Raw genomic sequence first — 25258 nt, 5'->3', positions numbered from 1 at the left:
CTCAGTCACCCTCAAAAGTGTTTACTGATGCTTAGAAGTAACCTCCTGTGTTTCGGTTTGTGCTCATTGTCTCTGGTCCTGTCACTGGGCACCACTGAAAAGAGCCTGGCTCCATCTTCTCTACACCTTCTCTTCAGGTATTTACAGACATTCATAAGATCACCCGATCATTCTCTTCTCCAGGCTGAACAGTCCCAGCTCTCTCAGCCTTTCCTTATATGACAGATGCTCCCATGCCTTTGTCATCTTAGTGGCCCTCTGTTGGACTCTCTCCAGTATGTTCATGTCTCTCCTGTACTGGGGAGCCCAGAACTGGAGCCAGCATTCCACGTGTGGCCTCACCAGTGCTGAGCAGAGGGGAAGGATCACTTCCCTTGACCTGTTGGCAACATTCCTCCTAATGCAATCCAGGATACCATTACAATTCTTTGCCGCAAGGACGTATTGCTGACTCATATTCAAATTTTATTTAATAGTCTCTATTTTTTTCTTCATCCCACCCCCAACACCAACATTACTAGACTTTCTCTTTTGCTCAGCCCTAATCTTATTTTCCAGTTCTGACTGGAGCTAAGACTCCCACCTCTGGCTCACACCATAAAAGCCCTCACAATACAGATCTCTTGGCTGTCCTAACTTTTCTTTGGCTGTCCTAACTTTCCTTCAGCTGTCCAGTTCCAGCCCCACTCCAACAGCACCTGTAAGCTTTCTCTTTTGCTCTGAGCTTCTGGCTCAGACTAAGACAAAGAACCTCATCTTCAGAACTTCTGTCAGTATCACTCGCAACCTTGCCTGCCCTGTGTTTCTTATTTTAGACACTATTCAGATATATTGCCCTCCTACTTATATGGCTTTGCTGTATTTTAAAAGTAATGCTTGTGCTACAAAATGTACCAACAAATACATCAAAGGTCATATTGGCCTTACTCAGCTGCGCCAAAAAGATGCTACACTAGCTTACTTCGGTAATTTGACTCTGAAAATTTACTACATGGCTTAAGAAAGTCCCCTTTTGCTATCATCTTTCAGGCTATCCAATATTAACTTTCTACTTGGGATCCATTCTAGCCTACTTCTTCATGCTAGCCAGTTCTAAGGTTTCCCATTTCCTTGAAATTGTTTGTAAGTCAAACATTTTTCATCCCTACTTGTACAAATCTGAAGAGTGTGACCCTCAGAGTAATTCCCGACTGCAGAAACCAAAGTTGAAGCCTTGGTTCCAATAGAATTCAGTAACTATATACTCATAACTTTAATATTAGGTATCCTTTAAGTAGCCTTTGACTCGAAGGTTGTTTTTTTGAATAATGACAAAAACACTCAGATTCAAGTGCTTCCCATAATTAGAAACAGAGATTGAATCTAAACTCCTTTGGATGTACTGGACATCTGTTTGTAAAATCCTTTTTACTGCAAGCTCTTCAAGTTATCAATTTTTTGTTATGTTTAGCAAAATATTGGTGCCTAGATAAGCATGACCTTACATAAAAACGGCATGTACAACATACCCATTCGCTATATTCCTAAATGAAAGTGATATTTGAGATGGGATTAATATGACTTAATTCTCAAACTGCATTTCCTTTTTGCCTGAAGCTGAACATAATAATTATAGTTCCAACCAAGATTAATCTAAATGAACATTGTGGTTTAGGTGAATTTAAAATGTTCTCTAATCTCAATCAAGAAAAGAATTCACATTTCAGCTAATCCCTTGGAGAATATTGCTTGAAATTTATAAGGGACACACATCAACCAAACCTCTCAAAACTTCACAAGCCATCACTCATCTGGACAATCAGAACTGCAATGTGCTAACAAGTGCGTAGTTGCTTTTGCTGTTATGCATGGAGAGGTTAAACTTTTAATCCAGGCAATAAACAAGCAAAAATTCCCATATTAGCTAACAATCAACTGATCTAGGAAATGTATCTGAAAATAATTTAAAAAAAAATAAATGAAAAGCTCTTGACATTCACACCGAAAGGGTTTTGTTTGTTTGCTTTACAAACAATGGCATGCTTTTCTTGCAGTTGATTGGATTTTGACAGAACACAGCAGGGGTGACAGTGGTAATAGATTAAACAAACTGTGTTAAAAAACCTAAATAAATGGCAAAGATTCTTTTAGGCATAGGGATTACAGCAATTATTTCTCCTAATTTAATTTGAAATCTCAAAGGGCAGCTGGTTTGTAGCATTCTTAACCAAAAAGATCTGAAGCAAAGCATGAGCTTTCATCCCTTAATTTGCCTCAGTGATATCTTAGCTTTAAAAAAAAAAAAAAAAAAAAAAAAAAAAAAAAAAGACTGCTCACTAGTTCCCCAGTGTGCTTAAAGTTTCAATTCTAGACATTTTGGGTTATATTTCAAAAGAAGGTATAATAGGTCTCTGCTGAGAACATTTTTTTTTTTTAAATGACACTTGAAACCTTTTATTTAACTCTGCTTATTTCCCTTTTCATCTAAGTATTGTTGTAATGGCAAGCTGAAGTTGCCCAGTTTAAGAGTTCTTATGATCTGAAGTTAGTTTACTTCTGTTACTAGTGTTGTTATCAGGGGGAGGGAACTGGGCATGTGTGTGGTCTTTGGGGTTTTTTTCCTCCCTAAATCTAATACAACAAAATTCTTCCCAAAATAAGGAACACAGACTACCCCCTTAGAGAGCAGAGACTGACTAGTGCAAATCTTTTCCAACATCAAGATAAAGAACAGATTTGTCAGTTCACATGCCTATGAGAAGAAATACATATATAGACTGTACTGGAAGCAAAAATAAGCTTCTATTCTATGCAAAAGGATGACTGATTAAATTTTTAGTCTTAACTCTCAGAACAATGATAATTTATGTGTAATTTACCAAAGATAATTTAAAAATTTGGGATTTTTACAGATAAACAGGATACAAATTTAATTATAGTCCAGACTATAACAGCCTACCTCACTTTGCTTCAAGTAGTTATCTATTTCTGTGTGTGTAGTAATGCTATTAGTTATTATTAGTAACTAATTCAGGGAATAGCCATGAGCTATTATCTCAGTTTACAGTACATTTTTTTATGTAACTGATAATGAATCATACCAACAATACACCAAAACTGACAGCAAGTCAAAGTGCTCTACATTTAAGTCAGGAACTATGCAAGATCACTTATCTTACAGATGAAGACTGTTGACTTTTCAGATTAATAGTTAAGTGGTGCTGGGAATAGGATGTTTGCTGTAATTGTAGATCTCTGAAAATAAATATATCTTAGATAACTAGAATACTAAGTAGTGTGAAACCACACTAGAATTTGTAATCATTACTTTCCTGTAGGCAAAAAAAATCCATAACAACATACATAATAAAAATTTGCAAGTCTGACTGGACATAATATTAAATTTTCAGGAAAATCAAGACTGCATCAAAATTGCTAGATGAATACCAGACTATTATACCAACATTACTTAAAAAGCAGGTAATTTGTACTATACGCTAGATTCCAAAATTTGCCATGTTCTGGTGCAGTGAGCTTTCTCCTTAAACAACAGCCTATGCTAAAAGGGACAGATTAAACCGGTATTTAAGCTTATTTTCTCTTCTAAACTGAAAGTTCAACAGGATTCAAGAAATGCAGGGGCTGACTTTGTTCAAAGAAATTTTAAAGTGTTGCGTTGCTTAGACTTCAGAGAAGTATGGTATAGACCATTGTCTCCACAGAATAGGAACCTGAAATACGCAGCTTTAGTCATTTGATCTAGATAAGCAATTACGGAAGGTAATTTCTGTAGCTCAACAGTCTGGTGGCAAGTGCCTGTAGAAATAGTTCTGCTGTTTTCAGTGCAGTTTACATGACACCTCTTCTGAAAACAGTAAATCAATAGTGATCAGCATGATTGGAAGCACTCAAAGCAAGTTCCAATTGTCATCAGTCTCAAGAATTTCCTAGATTGTATCAGTTTTATCTGAACCATACCTACAATAACACATTATATCTTGGTATTTTGAAGCTACAAAGGTCTCTGAAGAATCTCCTGGCACAGTTTGTATATCACCTGTTACTACACAGTTTAAATTAGGAACTGATCCAAAGTTCATTGGCATCAGCAGATTTCTCATTGACTTCAGGATATCACTCATGTTGTTGCTCAAAGAAATATGCAGTACTCCACTGATGTTAACAAGGAAAGTTTTTGACTGTATCCAAACAAAACACTCATTAATTTTTTCTAAGACTGAATCCTTTGTTTGAAAGTAATCTGAAAATGTAATACTTCAGTGCAGAGGCACTTACTTCATTGCCAGATAGTTCCCTTTAAGCATGAAGACCAAAGAGGAAAATTTCTATCACACATTAAATAGAAAAAAGAAAGCGGGGGAAACAAAAGAGGGAAAAAAAAAAACAAAACCAGAAAACAAAAAAACAAGCATGGCTGGTTTTCTGGTTTTCTTCCTTTCCTACCTCCTTTTTGTCTTTTCCTACTACTTTGTTCCGAAAGCAATACAGCTGTCTTGTATATGCTATAGCAGAGTCAAAAAGAACATTCCAGTTCAGCAGACATAATGAAACAGTAAGTCTGACTTTTTATTCCACAAATATAAGTTAGGAAGCAAAATTACCTGACCATCCTGAAAGCTGAATATAAATTAATATAAATGTATCCTAGATGGTAGGCATGAAGCTACATTAATTCTAACACTAAATGTTTAAAGACCTTCTTTATTTCATAGAACATGACAAGATCCTTTAAAAACAAGAAACTTCATTCCAGCTCTTCATGTGTTTTCCCTTCAAAGGCATGCAAAAAAGTGACTTAATCCATTTACCATATAGTAAACCTGAAACTCTAGATTACTACACAGCAATGGATTTCACAAACCTTCATGGCTTGCACAGACTTGTGACTCAACATAGGCAGTGACTCCTAACAGTTCTGCTGAGTCCACAACAGAAACTGTTCATAAGTACAAAGATGTTAGATCCTGGATAAATAAAGTACCACTTACACATTTCTTATTAACATTATGACAAGAGCTTGCAAGGTGACAGGGTTAGTTTCCATGGGGGGGAAAAAAAATCCAAGAGATAGGAACTTGTTGTTTGTTTTTTTTTTTTTCCCCCCAAAGAAAATTAAGCCTCTTTTTTTTTTTTTTTTTGGAAGACCAAATATTTGTAATGCCTAAAAAAGAGCATTTTATTTTCAAAAACTAAGAAAGAGAATGTTCTAAGGCTATTTTTCCAATCAAACCTCCCCCCTAAATTAGATTTTCATTTTTTAAGTGACACATTGCTACCCTTATCTGGATAAAGATAGACAAAAAGCAACTGCCTCATTAAGTACAAAATTCTTGTATCTTTAATTCAATGTCTTTAATATGTCAGACATTAAGTTCAATTTTGTATGTTCTACCACTCGTTACATTTAATTCATCAGTGTGGCTTTTTCTTTTAAAAAAAGAAACTTTTTATTTTAGTCCAAGTTGATTTTAAGTGAATGAATAACAAGTAAGCCTACTAGCAGAAATATTTACTTAAGCAAGAAGCTAAGTGAATACTAAGATATAATTCTAAAAGGCAAATTCAGGGTATTTAAACATATTTAATAAACCTTTTTTGGGGGTGATTTTTTTGAAACCATACACAGCAAAAAAATAATTTCTGATACAGAACCATATGGTGAACTGACCACATTAATACATTATTAAGAAGTAACTTTGTCATCATTTTGGACTTCCCAGTCTAAGCTATGAATAACTGATTTTGTTAAAAATGCAATGTTAACCTCTAGGACAAAGATTGCTTCATGTATACAAACACATATATACACACATATATATAAGTGTGTGTATGTGCATATTCCTCCCTCGTCTTCAAAACATTTCCTCACCAGGTTATAGTTTCTGCTGGTGGCAGACCAATAGGCAAAATAAGTATCTACAAATTATGCAGTTTTGGCATGGTATTCCTTTCACAGAAAATCAGTATGCACAGATATGTTTCGGTATGCACAGATAAGTTTCAGTATGCACAGATATGCTTTTCCTAAACATATATCCTCGCAGAAATAAGTGAATTTTCATCCTTCAGTTGTAACAGAAGGCCCTTAAATAAAAAAAAAAAAAATTCCTGTTCTTGGTCTGTATTTTCATTGCCAAACATGCAATGAAGACCCAGGAAATATCGGCAAGTACAACTCAATACAGTTTAAATATCTTGTTAGAAGCCAGTATAGGGGAAAAAAAGTCAATGAAACAGTAGATTTTACCAGCATTTCCCAAATTACATTTGTAGGAAAATAGGCAATCAAATGGAACCTTGATATTAGGTACCATCACAAATTATACTTTATGTTTGACAGGAAAAACATTCACATTAAGTACATAATTTCTAGAGATAACACTATATATGAACTGGTACCTGATTTATGAAAACAGTGGAAAGAATAGTTAAGGGTCTACAAGAATTCTTGCTTAAGCAACGCTCCAGAATTCTTTCCTTACTCTCAAGCCATCTGTAAGATATTGTAATTTAGACAGGAAAAAGAATGTCTAAAGCAATTTTTTAAGTATTTTTATCAAACCACAAGTCAGATGTGTGGTAACATCATCATCTCATTTCACTGTCTGAAAATCACACCAGCCTCTCAGACAAATGAAGGACTGAACCCGGTAAGGAACACTCCAAATTTTAGATCTAGTCTAAAAATAATGAGATTTTACCACAAGAAAATTAACTGCACTGAGTTTCCACTCTATAAAGTCATTTGAGTTCTCAAATAATTCAGATGTTGTTCTCAGAAAACTGCCTAATGATATTTTAAAACTCAGCCTTGATGATTCTGACATCAAGGTTTATAAAGACTCCTTTAGCTCACTCAAACAGACTACTGGCTATTCTGTAGTATATAAAATCATCACAAATTTAATTTTTGGGACATCGTTTTATTCCTATGATAGCTATGCATAGTATGGAATATTTCTGTGCATCTTAGGTGAGAATTAAACAGAACAATTCACAGTAGCCAGTATAGCCATTAAGGCTACTGTTTTATGTCTGATAATTATTATGTTTTCTGCAGGATTCAGGGGACAATCAGAAGGCGTATTTAGAGTCAGGCACAGAGTATGGGATAGAATAGATGGTCCTACTACATGTATCTAAGTTTCCTGTAAGATTATCAGAGTATCACTATTTCTAATTCATGTATGTACTAAGTGAATGAAAATAGCAATTATAGATAAGCAGCTCTGCAGCATCTTCACACTATAAGGTAATTTCCGAATAAAGATTTCTGGAAAAGGTGGAAATAATGCAGAATCTTTAATAAGAACTAGCTGTTAACAACCTGAGTCTCCAAAAATGCTCTTCCATTTTAAACTGTATTTAAATGTCTACGGTGAGAGTAGGAAACTTGATTTATCCAGAAGCCTCACTTGCCTCAGTGGAGTTTCCTCCATCTGGGAAACAACAGGTAGGGACCTGTTACTGTTCTCCTAAAGAAAGTGACGCACCTAAGTAACAATACATAGATTGCCATAATATACAGTGTAAAACATCTCTATACTGAGAGAGAGAACAGAAAACTTTTGTTTTAAAAGATGTTTAAAGATATTTCTTTGGCTCTAGTGCAAAACCAACAGTGCTGGTCACTTACCTTCAACTCTGTGCAAAAAAGAGGAAGAACAGAAATGTCTCTGCATAAGATACGAAATGCTAATTTAACCTGTGATCCTTTTCATCTAAGGATACTTCTTTTGACACTGATGTTCCAATAAGCTTTAAGTACCAATTAGTGTAATTTTTGTCTCATATCCCACAAACTGGGATATGAATTTCCCTCATTAATTACCAACACACTAGACAATGTAGGGTAAGGGCACATTCTGTATTTCAGCTAACAGAAAATTATTTTAAGCAACACAGAAGTCACTGCCTATAGTGGCTTTTGTAAGTCTACAGTGCACACCAGTGGAATATGGCAGTATATGCATTTTCTTTACTGTTTTCAGTGTAATGTAAAATTGACTTGTAAATATTCCATCTTATTTAACTTTTAAATCACCAGAAAAGCATGTCCTTCAGAAATGATAAAGACAGATATAAAATGTTGAGGAAGACTTGAAAAGAGTATAAACAAGAATGTTTTATTGTGCATGTTATAAGATTAAATGAGCGTTCTAAACCCTAAAACTTTAAGTCTTGCTAACTACAATTCTGTGTTTACAAACATCAGGGCAACACACCAAGGATTCACTCTGTTTTATGAAGAGTCCAAAGACCTAACTAATCAGACTCAGATACATTTTTTTGTGTCTTTCAGACTGTAAGGTTAGTTAATTGATCTGTAAACTAAGCTGCATGTGACAAAACTGGATAGCCCATTTCTGGGGACGTTCAACTAACAATGTTATTGATGTCAAAATTTTTGTGTTCTTCAGAGAACTTAAAGATTCCTAGTTTTTCCTACAAAGATTACTTTAAAAACAAATATATCTAATGTCAACACCCTTTATTTATTTAATGTTTTTACAGACTTGATCGTTGCCCTTCTGTGGATTCTCATGCAAACACAACAACGATGCAATTGAGCAATTGCTTCCCCCTTTTTAAGAATTAGAAAGTGTTTTATAGTTGTTAGTAGGTTATTTGTAACATATGTGAAATGCAAGGCACAGGAAATATTAATTGATTTAGTATCCCACTATGAGCTGCAAGCTCTTCTAGAAGTAGAACTGAAGCTTATTAACTAGACAGTACATACAAAATGTTTTTGACAGCTAAGAAATGTAGACACATAAATCTTAGTTTAAGATGTGATCTTATGGACTGAATATTGTGTAACAAGCCCATAAATAGGTCTCTTCAAAAGCCTCAAATGTATCTAACGATCTCTGATACTGATAGCATTTTTAGGCCACAAATTCACAATAATTTATAAGATAGATAGGCTCCAGATAGTACAATACATTTTCCCTGCAATAAACACAAAATGTAAGGAAGGGACACTCGATTTCCATTCCTCCTTTCTCCCTGGAAAAATATTTGGTATACATAAAGTCTCTCTAAAGAAAGCCAAGACACAATTTTCACTATCTAGCCAGCCAAGTAAGGTAAAATTCAACCCCTAATATGTAGTGAGGAGGTAATTTTTAAGAAGAATAGCCAATTAGGACTTGGTTTTGAACTTTTATAATGAAAGAATACTTGAAATTAAGGAAAGGTCAGAGAAAACTAAATGAGTAAGGACTTCTCAGTGTCTTTAGAGAAACAGACAAAATCACATGCAGTAAAAACAGATGACATTTGACTGCTTGCAAATAAAGAAAGAGTGCTGTCAAACATCAATCAAGATGTGAACAATAAGCTTCTTAGTGTTAATCTTAACTTCTTATTTTACTATTTAATGGGACAGAAGAAATTTTATAATAGAAAAAGAAATTATCAATTTCAACACTAAATGCAACTTCCTGTTGTAACTGTTAAAATGGTCTAATTTATGACCCCAAACAGGACAAATTCAATGCTAGTGTCACACAAAGCTACATATAATGCTCATAGTTACTACAAACATAAATTGATACTTTACTACTTTTTTTAGTTAACTCAATACATTGAAAACTTATTCACAATTTCCAAATTGATGCAGAATGCATCATTTTTTAAAAAGATGATTATCAAGATCACTGAGGCTTTCCATATTTAGTTTGTTCCAAGGTGAGTGAATACGCATCTTTTAATAGAAAGTAGTTAGTTACTGGGAGCACTAATACTCAAATCTTGGCAGCTGTGAAGCTTTTAACATTACACAAAATCTCTCGAACTTCCAAAAGGCTAGCAGAACTAACCATTCCTAAAAATAGTTTAATTGGCAGTGGCTCTGTCACTTGCAAATCAAGTATTTTTTTTCCACATTCCCAGTGGGACTGCCAGGTGATTTAACAAAGGAAACAGCAGATTAATTTATGCATGACTGAAACCAAAAACTCTTAGTCAAGGACATGAAAATAATCCAGAGGTAATAATTAATCTGTTACTAATGTAGAAATTCCTTTGTCATTTAATATTTCAAGTGTGTATACAAATCAGATTCCATGCTTAGCCTAATACGTCTGTGCTTTCATTTCACTTTCAAATTTTTCACTGTCCAAAACCTTGTATGTTCCAGCATCCACTTCTCAACAGTAATATATAGTGACATTCACACACACTCCACCAATACACAAGATCTGTTTTTTGTTGTTTTTTTTTTTTTTTTTAATAAAGGAAGAATTTTCACTTACAAAAAAAAAAACCACAAATACAAGTAATTTCATTCACATTAGTCAGATTCATCAAGACCAATTTTTTCCTGTAATTTAAAAACTAGATGTATAAGTCTTATAGATCTGAGAAGACAAACAGAATGCTCAACGTATCACCTCCTGTTATCAATTAAAGCAATTCAGCATGTTCCCAAGAAAAAAGCAGCAACACGAATATATATGTATATGCATGCACATATATAAAAATTGGAATCTATCAATCTCCAACTAATTCTCAGCAAGTTTTTACTTCTTGTTATTCTGTTCCTGCTGACAGTGCCATAAAACATAAAGACTACATTTCTTAAGCAAAACAATTAACTAAATCTAGACTTCCTCTGTTGTGCAAAAGTATGACAAGCTAAAATCTTACTTAATGAGCAAGCAGAAAACAAAGAACTAAAATCTGAAGGAACTCAAACATGACAGAGATTTTAATTTGTTGCTGTGGATGTTCATCTATGAAGGAAATTCCATTTACATATGCAACACCTTGTAACGAGAACTTGGAATTTAATAGACTGGTTGCAATCTTTTCCAAAACATGAAAATAAAGTACTTAATTTTCCTGGATTGTTCCAAATCTGAGATGTTAAATTTATAGGAAATTTTAAATTCTCTATCTATATTTAGTTATATAGATACACATTTCGAGTTTTGTTGGATCTAAGAAATTCCTCAACCCACTGTTCTGAAAGCTAAATCTTGAAAGCTGCAACACAAATATTTCTTATTCTTCTACTCATGAACTTGGATTGAAATGAACACTTCTTTCCTAACACCATTCCTACAAAACTAGGGAATGTTCTTAAATTACTTATTTGAAGGCTGATCTCCTTTATAAAAGTACATTGCTTTCTGGCATCTGAACTCCACCAAGAGTTCCCTGTTAAGCTAAATCAGTCTCCTGACACACTTACCTGTTCTCCTCAGTATTAGGACAAACCTTTGTTGCACTTGGAAGATCCTGTACTTCAAGACTTGGCAGCTTTGGTGAACTCCTTTGTTTACCATTCAGGGCTGCCTCCCATGGGATCCTACCCAACAGTTCCCTGACTAAGCCAGCGTCCTGCTTTCCTTTCCGGGTCTGTGCTCTGCTGCTTGCCTTTCTCACTTCCTTCAGGACCACAAACACCACTATTTCAAAGTTACTACAGACAAGGAAATTATTCTTCATCACATCCCCAACTAATTTCTTTCATATTAGTCAACAGCAGGTCCAGCTATGCATCACCACTGGTTGGTCCATTTAATACCTACAACAAGAAATTATTCCTGAAACCCTCCAGAAATTTCTTTGATTGCAGCAGCCATGTTGCCTTTCTAGCAGCTGTAGAGTCCATCCCCCATGAGAACCAAGGTCTACAACTCAGAGACTTGAGTTCTTTAAACACTTTATTTGCTTCCTCATCAGATGGTCTGTAACAAACTCCCACCACAATGCCACCCTTACTGACCTCTCCTCTGATCCTCAGCCACAAGTCTGACTATCACCCATCACGCAGGAAAGCTTGAAAGATCTGAGCTGCTTATAGATCTGAGGGCAACTTCCATCCTCTCAGCCCTTCCTTGCTAGTCTTTCCTGAAGTCCTTCACAGTACTCCAGTTGCATGAACTTGGCACAGTATCTTAATTGCTCCAACAATATTGTAGTTCTATAACCACAGACAGCTCTAATTCTTCCTGCTTGTTTCCCAGGATGCATGCATTTCTGTACCAACACTTGAGGTAGGTGTCCCTCCACTTTGTTTTGTCATTCCTGAAGTCTTTCTTGGTCCTATCAACCTGCATCCTGAACTTTCCACCCCTGACCACCACTTCTTCACTTTACTGTGGTCTGTAATCTCCCACCCCTACCATTCCTAGTTCAAAGCTCTCCTCATTAGGTTGGCCAGATTGTTGGACCAAGGAGACAACACCTGAGTCCCCATGACCTCAACCCCAGAGCTGTGTGGTCATTCCCAATATGCACCCAGGTGGTGCCCTTGTGGATGTGCAGCAGGGAACAGCAGTAAAGGGCTGGACAGACCTTGACAATCTCTCTGCAATGTTCTGGATCCAAGCCCACAGCCAGCCAGATAACCCTCAAAAAGGCAAGTGGGACACACAGGGGTTTCTCTCCCCACAGGAGGGTCTCCTACTACTGCCACTCACTGCTTCCTCCTGATGTTAATGCATGGTTCAGGTTAAGGCTTGCTCTGATGCATCCCCAGTGATGGCTTTCTCCTCCTACTCTGCTACTAGGCTTTTGAACCGATTCTGCAACTGCAGATCTGCATGTGGAAAAAGAGCCATCCTCCAGTTGCTGGAGATCATAAGTTTGCAGCTTTCCTACTATGGGACTCTATTTACCTTGCAACTGATCACAGTCTCTGCCTGCTCCTCTTGTGTGGTTCAGACTCTCTTACCTCTGGGAACCCCGTGAAAATCCTGTTAATCTCCTCTTTGTCTTCCCTGAGCCTGCCCAGCCTTCTCACTTCCTCCTGCAGCTCAAAAGAGGCAACACGTTTCCTCAAACAGTGTACACCTCTTGTAGGCATGGGCACCTCTTTCCCTTGCCCCAGCCTCAAGGGAAGGTGTCAGGCACTGCCTGCAGCCCAAGGCCTGGGGACCTGCATCCTCCCTCAGCATCTCTGAGCTGAGGTCTCTGCTATGCCAGCAGCAGCAGCCCCAGCTCGTACTGGGGACCATGCTCCAGAGCGTGCCACCGCTGTTGATGTGTCTCATGCTGCCACCAGCATGTTTCCAGCCTCCTCCCACATGCAAACTGCTGGACAAACCACCGCTCCCCACAGACACAGCCTGGGACCTGTGCACTGGACCTAGCAGTTACACAGCTCTCCCCCAGTGCTACCTGAATGGGCACTCAGCTCTCCTTAACCAGGAGTCACCTCTCATCTCAGGATGCCCCCACCACATCTGAGGATGCCACCCCCCTCCTTGCCAGGCTGCCACTGCTGCCCCCACCATGCCTACTCGGTAGCCTGGGAGCAATGTCCTCACGGTGCTGGGGCTTCCCCACAGACCCCCTTGCCCCACATGGGCCCCTTCTGCCTGAATGCAAACCCAGCTGGACCTTGACCGCGGCTCGCTGTATATCAGGACCACCACCCTCACGACACATGGGGACGAGGCACCAGCACCTGCCTCCTCCGGCTGGTCCCTTCCTGTGAGACTATGGAGCCACCTTGGTGTTGCCCTCGCAGCACCCCAGCACCAGTGCCACCATGGCAGCACATGATACCTGCACCGGGGCTCAGCTTCTTCACACACATTCAGGAGGTCCCTCTCCCCAGGCTATGGGGATAAATAGTTCATAAATTGTGGATTTATCACTTTCATAAACCCTAGATACAATTTTACTCTTAGTTGCAACACAAGAAATCAGAAGTCTCAATTTTATTTCTTACTCCATGTGATAACGATGTACTGCTAACATACCTGTTTCAGGCTTTCCAGCTTGGTTTGTCTCAGTTCTTCATATTTCCATTTCCAAAGAAATAATTCATTTTCTGTCTTTTCCATTTCTTTCTCCAGAAATACATTCATTCTGAAAAAGTATTTTAAAAGTCAACATTACATCTTTTTGAAGTTGACAACAGACAAATTACCTTGAATTTCCTTTTCATAGCTTGAGTTATATTTTGCTGCCTTTGTCAACCATATATCTGTTTTTTATTAAAAACCTATATTATCATCATATAATTATTCTAAGAGATTTACCAAAAATAACAGCTAAAGAGAACAAAGAAAACTGGTAGTATAGAATTAAAATTTTAAATTAAATAAAGTTTTGGGACAAACTGAAGAAAATTTGTAAATGGAGTTCAGTTAGTGATTCTCGTCACCTCATACATGGCGAGTTAGTGAAGATTCTCAGAGAAAAGATACTGTATCACTTTTATTTGGGTACAGACACAAGATTATTTTAAACACACATATACAGGGGAATATATACAGTACGTAGACTACTGAAACCAAAGATGATCTACTTTAGATGTAAAAAAAATTATTAAAATATGTATATTTCATGTTTCAAAAAATAAGTGCTCTTGAAAGAACATGCTAGAAGAATTTTAGGAAAATGGATTATTTAGCTCAGAGGTACTACACCCTCATTAAGCATTTGCCTCTGGAATGTTATTTGAGCATAAAGTCCATTACTACATTCAGGAAAAATATTTAGGATACGCAATTCACAAAGAATGTATGATGATTCCTTGGAGAAAGGTACTGTATTACTGAAACAATGGACTTTGATATTTACTTTTAGCCCTCTTCTAACCAATCAAAATATTTTTAGTCATTCAGGAAATAATGAAAGATATATGAAGCAGAAGAGACACTACAGATGTTCTTGTCTTTGACATCAATTAAAAACTAATTCCTGTGTTCACAACAAACACTATTAGCCAAGTTCCAAGGACAAGAATGAATTTGTCATAATTTCATTTTGTGAAATTCCTTCATAATTTCATCTTATATTTGTGTAATGCATATGCATCATTTTGCAATTTTGCAACAAAATAGAATTTGGAGTATAATTAAATGTGAAAAAAAAATCTTAATTACAAATAAAAGCTTTCAAATTACATTTCTAAAATTTCTATGAAATTGAATCACAGTTTAAAATCCTGGAATACTCCATTTCCTGTAAACATCAATATAAGACTAAAGCTTAAGGAGTCAGGACGCTGAAGAAATTTAAAATCTGAAAAACAGTAAAACTGCATAAGTACTATAATGTTGGGAGATGAAAAGTTTACATTATATAAATTCTGAGAAAATGAAGGGATGAAGGTCTATTATATCAGAAAAGAGAAAAATATAGAAATACTTGAAAAGAAAATTTTAATACTGGCAATTAAAGAAACTGATGTATGCTATAGTAGTTATTTTCTATTCTGAGGGTAATGGAATTTGTCAAACTTTTTACTAAAGATCTTGTTGCCAGACTGACTATAACTACATTCCAAGAATATTTGGTTTAAAATTCATCTTCCACAACAGCATTGTTAACTTTAAGGAATTAAAGCAAAGGGTATTGATGAGATTTGTCTGGGGCATATCTATGAAGCATACTGCAGGCTAGCGCAGAGGTACCAAAAGTTACCACTGCCTGGTCTGGCTCAGGTCCTGGCAGCAATGTTAGCTACATTAATGAAGCAATCCACTTGAGTGAAGTATCTTCTTGTTCTTTCTTCTTTTACAACCAAACCTAATGTTCTTGAACCAGGGATATCCTTTTTCTGCACAGATATAGCACATAGTACAGCTTATCTTAGTAAACACCTATGGGTCCCATAACATTATAGTAATAAAATAAACACCATCACTCACAAAGCAAAGCGGAGCAATATGACTTCTGTCATGTAAGGTCTTTTCCAACCTAAACGATTCTATGATTCCACATGTAAAGAACTTAAGACATGCATTTCAACTGAATAGTTTTCTTCTAAAGTAATGGGATATCTCAGTGGAATGGTATCATGATTTCATTGGGGAACTAAAAGAATTATTAAGAGGGATGTTTAATACAGTAGAAAGTGAAAGCATGAAAAATGACAGTTTAATACTTTGAACAATAGTCTATTGACTGTACTGAATGCATTGAGAGTCCTTAGAAATGGTCTAATCTGAAAAGTAAAAGAGGAATATCCAGTATGTGGTGCTTACTTAGAAAATACTACTTTTGTTTTGTGTTACAGTACCTCTTAAGTGAGATCAAGTCCTTCTGATGCTACTTAATGAAACAGATGATCCTGGCTACATGAAGTTTACTATTTAAACAAAGAAAACAAAGAGTGGAAGAAAAAATATAGCAGAGATCAGTGAAGCAGCTTATTACTACTTAAACAAAAAATCAAGATCAGAGAATTTTTAATGGATCTTGTAAGTACCTATTTTAACTCCTTATTATCTAATTAAATAACAGAATTACACAGAATGGTTGAGGTTGGAAGGGACATCTGGAGGTCATCTAGTCCAACTCCCCTACTCAGGCAGGGTCACCTAGAGCTCGTTGCTCAGGACCATGTCTAGATGGCTTTTGAATGTCTCTCAGAAACCTCTCTCGGCAACCTGTGCCAGTGTTTGGTCATCCTCGCAGAAAAAAAAACTGTTTCTTGATGCTCAGACAGAGCCTCCTGAGTCCATTGCCTAAGTCTACCCATCCAGCCCTAAGCAATTCCTCTTTGATATTATTGACTGCCAGTGTAGTTGTGGGCTTTTGGCTTTAGACCAAAGAAACACTTTTAAGTTCAAAATGGAGCAAATTAAGACCATGAAACCAGAAGACATTTAGACGAGCACATTGATACAAAAGATGACTAAAGATAGCTATTTTAGGAAAATGATTCTTTGAAATGCTGAACAACTCATAAGATCTTTAATTCCCATTCATGTCAATGAGACCACAAATGTGTATTTGATATGAGCCACAGTGCCTAGTAGAGGATTTTGGTGTGTGATTTTACATTGTAAACCTAACCCTGAAGTTCTTTGAAAGTCAAAACATAAACTTTGAGCTCTTCGTTTTGTTTTGTTTTTTGTTTTTTAGAGCTCTTCTTTTTATATTTTGCAAAGCCTGATCCTTGGCTTAAGGGTATATTGACATTGCTGAAGATAGCTCTAAACAGAATGCAAGAAGCATAGGTCTTCTCAGGGTGAAGAAGCAAAACATCTTATGGAAAGATTAGTCAGCTAACTACAGGCAAGTCCAAACAATGGATCTGCATGAGCTAACTTGACTCTGGAAAGAATGTAGCCACAGTTTGGGAGTACTGCATGTAAACCAGAAAACTGCTGAGAAGTCCTGTGCTGTATGAGTAAGATCATACTGACTGCCTTTGGCCTTGGGGTTCAAGCTGTCTGTGATCCAAGCTTGCTTTTGATGCAACACAGCTGTGTGTCCTTGGCTCAAGTTTACTGAGAAAATTACTAAGTTGTGAGGAAGAAGCTGTGAGAAAATACTTACACTAGAGCCATGCAAGATAAGAAAAGTAAAAATGCAAACAGGGGTGAGATTGTTGAGATAATCATTATTAGTAGCTCCAGAATCCAGCAGCAAAAATACTGACATGAACAAGTATAAAACCCTAAGAGGAAAAACTGGGAATCTGAAGATGGAAACACAGCAAAATAAGCCCATTCCAGTAAGCAGTGCAGACCAGCACTTTCTGAGCTGGCAGATGATGGCAGAACATCTTTGCACATGGGAAATGTTGCCCAAAGTGACCTAGAGAGGGAGTTGTTACACCAATGTGCGCTTTTATGTGGAAATCACTGCTCTGTGAGCATTTGCTACCTGAGGTTGGCACTGCCATATCTTGCACAGTGTAGACATGCCCCAGTTCTTACCATGTGCCAGTAAATTTATTACCTTATACCACAGTCAGTATATATTTAGGGATAAATGGCAAAATCTGCCTCTCTGAAGTACAGTTACAAATTGGCTAGAGAAGCACATGAACAAACCAAAACCAAGAGGTGGAAACAGGGCTTATTAAAATTTTGTCTAAGAAGTGACTAAAAAATAAGAGTTGAAAAATTATCCCCTTTTTAAGCGGAAAGTTTTATAAATGCATGTATGTATTCTGTGATTGCTGTTGAAAAATGAAGTACGTAGGACCCTAAATATTTCAATCAGAGGAGAATGGATGAGGCATCAGTCTCTTAACTCACACGAAATACCATGACAAACTGGAAAATTCAGGCATTCTGGGATTTTTGCTTCCACAAAACACTAAATCCTTTTTGATGAGATAAAACATACTTCTGGTCATCTGCTGCAAGATGATTCAAATAAAGAAGTATTGTATGCTTTCTACAGCTATCTAATTCATATAACAGAACACAGTAAATACTAGTTAGGAATTTAAAGGATTTTTTTTTTTTTAATCAATCAGACTTGTACTATCTACAGGACAATTGTGAAAAAAACTGACAGGAAATAAATTCTTCGTCATAGCTTACCATTACAGACTCTCTGAACAAAAACTGTTGAATGTATTTGCAACAAAGGGGGCATTTTCTTCCTTTTCATTTTCTCATTAACTTCAGCTGTTTTTGAAGTTACAGTCACATAGTGCCTGAAGTCTCCTACTAAATCCATCATACATCACATACTGTGTGTTTCCTTGGAAAACCTTTTTGGTGTGATTCAGTCTTGCTCAATACTGATCATCTATATGAAACATCAGGGAATTCTACCAACACAGAGACTCGCATGCTAGCATATAGTGTGTAATCAACATTCTTCTTTTAGGCCACCAAAATGCACATTTACTATTTATGCGAGGTAAATTTTATATGATACAATAAGCGTATAATGTGTGTTATTCTTTCTCTATTATCTGCTTTTGACATAGACCTTACTACAAGTGAAGAGGTTAAGATTAACAGCATTTTGCAGATGTATTCATGTACTTTTAATTCAAAAACAGCCTTAGTCATTCTGCAGTTGGACTCTTTCAAAGTCTGCTGGTAGAGTATATGAAAATTTGTTATTATGCACAAAGCACACCAATAAGTGAGCATAGCATACATTAGATACCACTTCATTGATACCAAATTACTAGTAAGTATAATTTTTTAATTAACTGTATGTTCTTAACAGTTCTGTATGGAGCACTTCTTATTTAAATGACAGACAAGCCAAGGAAAACAATAAACACATTATGCTGAATTTTTTCTCTAAATTCTTATCAGAGCCTTGTAAATAGCAATTAATAAAGCTTAGAAATAACAACATATGAGCTATAAATGCAAATATCATCATATCTATTTTACAAAGTGTCTTAAAAACCTTTACTTTTAATAGAGATTTCCCCAAGTAGGATATATTTTGCACTTACTCTCTTTCCTTCTGTAAGATTTTCTGCATCTCAGCCAAATGCAAATGCAAGACTGAACCATGTATTAAATCATTCCCTGTTGTCTTAGCTGTACTGTCCATATTTTTTTTAGGTTCCTCCAAATAGATGTTGGGAACTCCACTGGGAAAGGAATCAGGAGGCTTCGGAGTTATTTTTTTATTGTGATTGCTTTGGTCTTTGATTACGTCTACATCCTGAGAAAATAAAAATATGACATCCAAGAAAAACAGAAATGAAGGGAAAAGTCTAACATAACTTCTGCAGGGCCTACCAAGGCTCTTCTAGACATTTAAATCATGTAAGAGAATAAGTAACATCTTATACAGTTGCACTGTATATGGATAGAATGTGCAAAAAAAGTCATTGTAGTTGGATCACTGTCATTTTGTGACATTTCACTCCTTCTGTTATGACAAGCTTCATATCCAAAATATTTTTAATGTACCTTTACTAAAGAAATAGAATCCAGTTATCATTAGTTGGCTATAACTATGGTGAAGACAGATTCCTGGAACTCACAAAACCAGGAAAGCAATTTATGCATACAAATAATATATTGAGAAACTCTACATTAAGAACTCTCAAACTTCTAATGTAAATCATTTTGAAGCAGGTGATGGACTTACACAAGTTTTGTATAAAGACAAAAGTTACCTGCATAACATACCAATTTGGATCCCATTCAGAAACCAAAAGCACTATAATATCTATTTTGAAGATACACATTTTGCATACAAAACATAAGCAAAACTAATAACAATTAGAAAAAATAATTAAAAAATAAAACATCTCTATTAGGAAGATGAACATCTCTTATAAACAATAGTTTCCTTTAGAAATGTATTTAAGATTTACCACCTCTGACAAATTATGTTTAAAAGCCAATCTCATTTTAGTACCAACAGTACTATTTCATACTACTCTGCCTTTTGAGCTTTTAGAATGCCTGAAATCTATACCAGAAAATACTAGAAGCTGCTGAAAAGACGACTGTTTTCCATTCATATATAAAGGTTTAGTTTTAAAGTAGTGCATTATTTTATACTAAGGAGAAAGAGAAAAAGTTAAAATATATTTTGTGTCAATTCCTTCCTATGGCCCATTTGTCTGCCCAAAAATATGAAATGCATGCATTTTTTTCCAAATTTGTTCTCACTACTAACACTATCGTGGTTTTTTGTTGGTTTTTTTTTTCAGAATTCACAAGAATGTAAGGTAATTTAGGTGCATTACAGAGCGAGTGAAAATTCTGAAAGTAATACATTCATGCCTAAGATCCCAATAATTTTTATTGAACTGAAGTAAAACATTTCCTACATCCTACAGTGTAGGAAAAAACATTTTCCAACAATGTAGGAAAAAATTTCCTACATCTACAATGACTGCTATCCATCAGACAAATAACAAGTATAGTTTTTACATGGCGCTGTCTATAACACAATATAATACATGCCAAGGCACAGAATTAAAACCGGTAAAACGTGAGCAAATAGTTCCATTTTGATGAATAGAATTGATTCTTTTGCATGGAATTAGAAGCTGTATTAAACCATGCCCATACTTGATTGTTTAATTCTACGTAACAATGTAATTGCTCTCCTTGCCAAATAAAAATCTTGCCACTTTGCAGAAGAATTTGCCTCACCTCTTCCCTCATTTCAGAAGTTGCTTTAAGGAAGAATTAAATTATTTTATTTTAGAAGCCAGGAACCTACATTACTTTTTTGGACGTAAAAAAAAAAAAAAAGAGTACACAAAACATGGAGAATTCAGGTAACAGAGGTAATCTGTTACCTTAAAACATGAGGGAGAGTCGGAACAACAAGTTATTGGATATAACAGTCTGCCTCTGTTACTGAAATGTTTAGCCATAGTTGAAGGGTATGAATTGTTTTCCATATTTCTCTATATTAGGAATATTAGATAGGTGAAAAAAGTGGTTTTATTATTGAATGGATGAGGTAATATTTTGGTCAAAATCCTTGAAAAATCCCATTTCTAAACACACATCCATAATCTCCAACTTCCTCATGAACTAAAAAAAATCCCCATTCTTTACCTTCTTTGTGTCTTCTGCCCCAGGATTCTTACTGGTTTTGCTCAGTTCTTTCACAGGTTCTTGTTCCAGAAATGTTAACTGGTTTAGGTCTTCTTTATTATAAGATATTTCTGAGCAACTGAATTCTGTTTTCCAAGCAGTTACATTTTCTAAGTTTTCCTTCTCACCTACTAAATCTTGATATTTTTTTTTAAGCATACTCAGTTCTTTTACAACACTGTCTAATTTGATTCTCAATTGACTTGCTTCCTCTCGGGCTTTATTTCTTTCTGCTCTAACTTTGCTCCATTTCTCCCTCCAGTTAGCTGTACAATCTGACCACCAGCGCATGGTCTTCTCCATTTGGGCAGCTCTGGCTTTGACTTCTTCCAGTTCCTGAATTCTTACTGCTTCAAAAATTTCCCAATCACTGCTGTAATTTGTATGCATATATGGATAATGAGATGGATATGGGTAGAAACTTTGAGACAGCAGATTTGAATTACACAGATGGCCACCTGGTTGGCAACCTCCAGCTAGTTTATAAGGTTGTCTTGGTTGGGTCCCCAAAACCCGTGTCTCTTCCATTAGTTTCTGAATGGAGCTTAAATTCATGTTTTGATTCATAATCTAATTCCACTCCTAAAAAAGACAAAGAAAGACAATAATTTAGCTTTGCTCAATTAAATTATATGAATAACCTCAAACAGTAGTTTATTTTACTGCTATAATAATGAGATAATCTTAATAATAATGTTGATGGTTTAGAAATGTGCTTCATCAACAAGAAATAGCTATTAAAATATATTTATGTAACACTTTTTGAGTACAGCATAAACAGACATTCTTATTACTTGACTAGAAATTGCTAGAAAAGGAAGTGTCATTAAATGATCATAGTGTTCTCAAAAATTTTTGAGTCTAGAGAAACCAGGCAAAAGCTTTCTTCCTTCAAGACAAGATTAAATTGAATCAATATATATTTTAAATGTCTAGTAAGAGGAAAATATTTATCTAGAACCACAGTCACACATTCGCGTGCCTTCTTTCCCAAACTGTGGAACTTCATACTAGGCAAAACTTACCTTATAATAATTTGCCTACCTAAGCAAAACCTCCCCCCCAAAACAAACAAGCAAACAACTGACCTTTGGATTTTCTTTGTTTCATGAGAAAAATCAAACATTTTTATAGGGGGCTTTATTTTGCTGTCTACATTCCAGAAGCTTTCCAGGAAGTATATTCTTATATTATTTTTGAAAGGGTAGCACTATCCTACTGTACTGTATAGCATACCTCATGATGATATGACTCTACTAGCAAATCTTGTAGTGTTCCTTTTCATTATTTATCTGCTATTGCACATTCAGCCCAGAGGAACACTAGTGTCTCAGAAATTGCTTTCCCACCCCAGTGCTGAGAAAATGTTGGTGTGGACAGTCTGCAGAGACTAGTCACTTATACCTTCTTGGTTTTTCCTTTTGAGTATCTTAAAAAAAAAAAAAATCTTGCTACACCAGTAGAAGACTAAGTTGTTTAAAGTAAAAAAAATGTTCCTATATTCCAACATCCATCTGTAAAAAAAATCATGCTTATATGTTACAGCGATTAGTCTTAACACCTGTAGTTGAAATGTAGGAGTCCAATTCAGTAAACAAAATACTGAAGAGTAGATAGTCTTCGCATTATGATTCAGTCCTGTTTCATTTAAGCTGAATAGAAGGTTTTGCAGTTTTTGGTTTTGGTTTCCCAGTTATTTTCAGCTTTTCAGTGCTTTCCAGGACATTTATTTGCCATTTGTTAGAAGCTTCTGGAGAACTATTGTAGTCAAGTATGGGTGCGAGAGAAGAGAAGGAAAATGACAGTAAAGGACTCCAACTCCCTTCACTGCTACACTGCCTGGTGTAGCACCACCAACACCCACAACAACACTACACAGATGTAGAACAGCTGCTGCCGAAGGTTGATCCAAGTCAAGTCTCTTTCTTGTTGCCTGACCTACTCCCAGAAATTCTTGTGCTTATGCTGTATAGCTATTTATGAATTCATTTATAAAGCCAAAATGATCCAACTAAATAAATAAAACAGGAAGCAGCCTAGAAAATCGGACTACATTCATTATCTCTATTTTAATTGATTTCTCAACTTTTAGAATACAGCATAAGCACACTAAGCTTCTTTGTTCACAGTTTCTTAGAGATAAGTATGGTTGACGTTGTTGATGTAATGCTCAAATGCACAGACATTTATTTCAACAAAGTATTACAGATGTCACCTAATAACACACATTATGCCTGCCCAAGGTTTTGATTTATCCACAAACTTCTAAATTAAACTTATCTCAGGTGAAATGAGGACATTTCTTAACTGGAAGACAGTCAAAGGAGATTTCTTATTATTGAAGAATTATTTGCTCTTTAATCTTTAAGTAAGGTCTTCAGCAAAATGGATTTTTTTTAATGTATATAATTGCTTAATTTTCAAAAGAAAAAAAAACCCTCAAACATCAAATTGCAAAGTGATAAAAACCTGTAAAACCATTCAAGATCTGGTGGCTTTATAGAATCATCCCTCTAATTTTTCTTACTAGTGCTTAAAATGTAATTCAAATAAATAGAGACTTGTAGAACAGGTTGACTAAACTGAAGAACATTCCTGTTAGTTTGTAGGATAAAGTCTTGGGTGGAGGCAGGAAGAAGAGAAAAAAGCTAGAACTGTACCATGGAGCAAATCTTTCGTTCAGCAGGTAGGGTAACTTACTGAAGAAAAACTCTGACACCTATATTGGTAAAAACTACCATTTAACTGGTATCTGACCATGAATAATCTTAAACATCAATGAAGTAGATACAGTAGATTAATGACTAGAAAAACAGACCTTGTCTTTGGTCTCCCCTTTGACAGAGGTCAGTAAAATAGCAAATCATCAATACACGCTTAAATTTCCCTACTTGTAAAACAAGGCTAATTTACTGTTTGAAACAATTATTGAAAAGCACTGCCCAAAGAATTATGCATTGTTATGGCTAGGTGTGCAAAGATTTTTTTTCTTTTCAAATAGAAAGACGGCACTGAAGGGTCTACAACCTGAATCCATAATTGTTGTATTGAAAATACAGGTTTGAAATATCTTCGTGTTTCACTATGTAGAAACACATGCAAACTTTTTTTGGTCAGGTAGTCTATTTTCACCCTGCTATTTGTACAAATAATTAGCAGCTTTCATTGCTTATGGACAGATTGTTTCATTCTGTCCCCTTTGCACACAATGCAGACAATCAAATATTATCACTGAATCACAGAGGAAGTGATTAAGTCAAATTCCCAAAAATAAAAAAATGAAACGTAACTAGAGCCCATGAGACACTGAAGGCTTTTCAGATCTCTATTTCATCCATGGGATTTTTTTCTATGCAATTTATCTTGGAAGTTTTATCACTTACTAAAAACAATAGAGGTGTACAAAAGTGCAATGTTTCTTCGAAGTCTTTTAAATTTATTTTTTGTTTAGTGAGCAAGGTGCAGTGGAAGCCTCTTAATTTAAGAAATACCTTATAATTTAACATTACATTTAACACAAGAGAGAACATGACTATATAGAATGTGGGAAGCATGATTCACGACTTATTCTGATTTTAATAATAACCTCAAGAAAAAAAAAAATTACACTACTGTTTACTTCGTTGAATTTCCATTTCATTTTGTAGTGAAACATCCACAAGTCTTCTCCATACAGCCCTGGTTTACCTGAGGTAAAAGGGTGTTTTCACATTGGCATTAATGAAAGTAGGATTTTCTGCTTTGCAGAAGTGGTGTACTTTCATGACCAATGCAACCCAGCACAAATCCACTGCTGCTGAAAAGACAGCCCCTCCTTTCTCACACATGCATCTACATGTTCTTGACTAAGTAGTTTTTTCCTTAGTAAAACCAGTGAAATAATCAGGTCGAACAGATGCAACATTCATAGCTAGTAGTTTTTCAGCTTCATCAATGCCCTCACATTTCACTAGTGGCTGCATGAAACCTAGTGTTTCCACAAAACATGGTGTAGAAATACG

The 25258-nt window shown here is 35.7% G+C and overlaps 1 protein-coding gene across 1 annotated transcript in view; it reads right to left on the bottom strand.

The window, feature by feature from the left end:
* The window catches only part of CCDC102B (coiled-coil domain containing 102B), a gene marked incomplete at both ends in the record, with an annotated part of 37022 nt that extends 15198 nt beyond the window's left edge, over positions 1-21824 (bottom strand). Inside the window, 3 exons of the mRNA XM_082329067.1 lie at positions 13725-13833; positions 19139-19353; positions 21219-21824. Coding sequence (XP_082185193.1) covers positions 13725-13833; positions 19139-19353; positions 21219-21824 — 930 coding nt within the window. The remainder of the gene's footprint in view (positions 1-13724; positions 13834-19138; positions 19354-21218) is intronic.
* Between the last annotated feature and the right edge of the window lie 3434 nt (positions 21825-25258).

Source organism: Platalea leucorodia (assembly GCF_965183815.1).
Source record: "Platalea leucorodia genome assembly, chromosome: 1".
Lineage (NCBI taxonomy): Eukaryota > Metazoa > Chordata > Aves > Pelecaniformes > Threskiornithidae > Platalea > Platalea leucorodia.
Note: the sequence above shows the minus strand (reverse complement) of the source record. Positions and strands in the feature narration are given on the sequence as shown.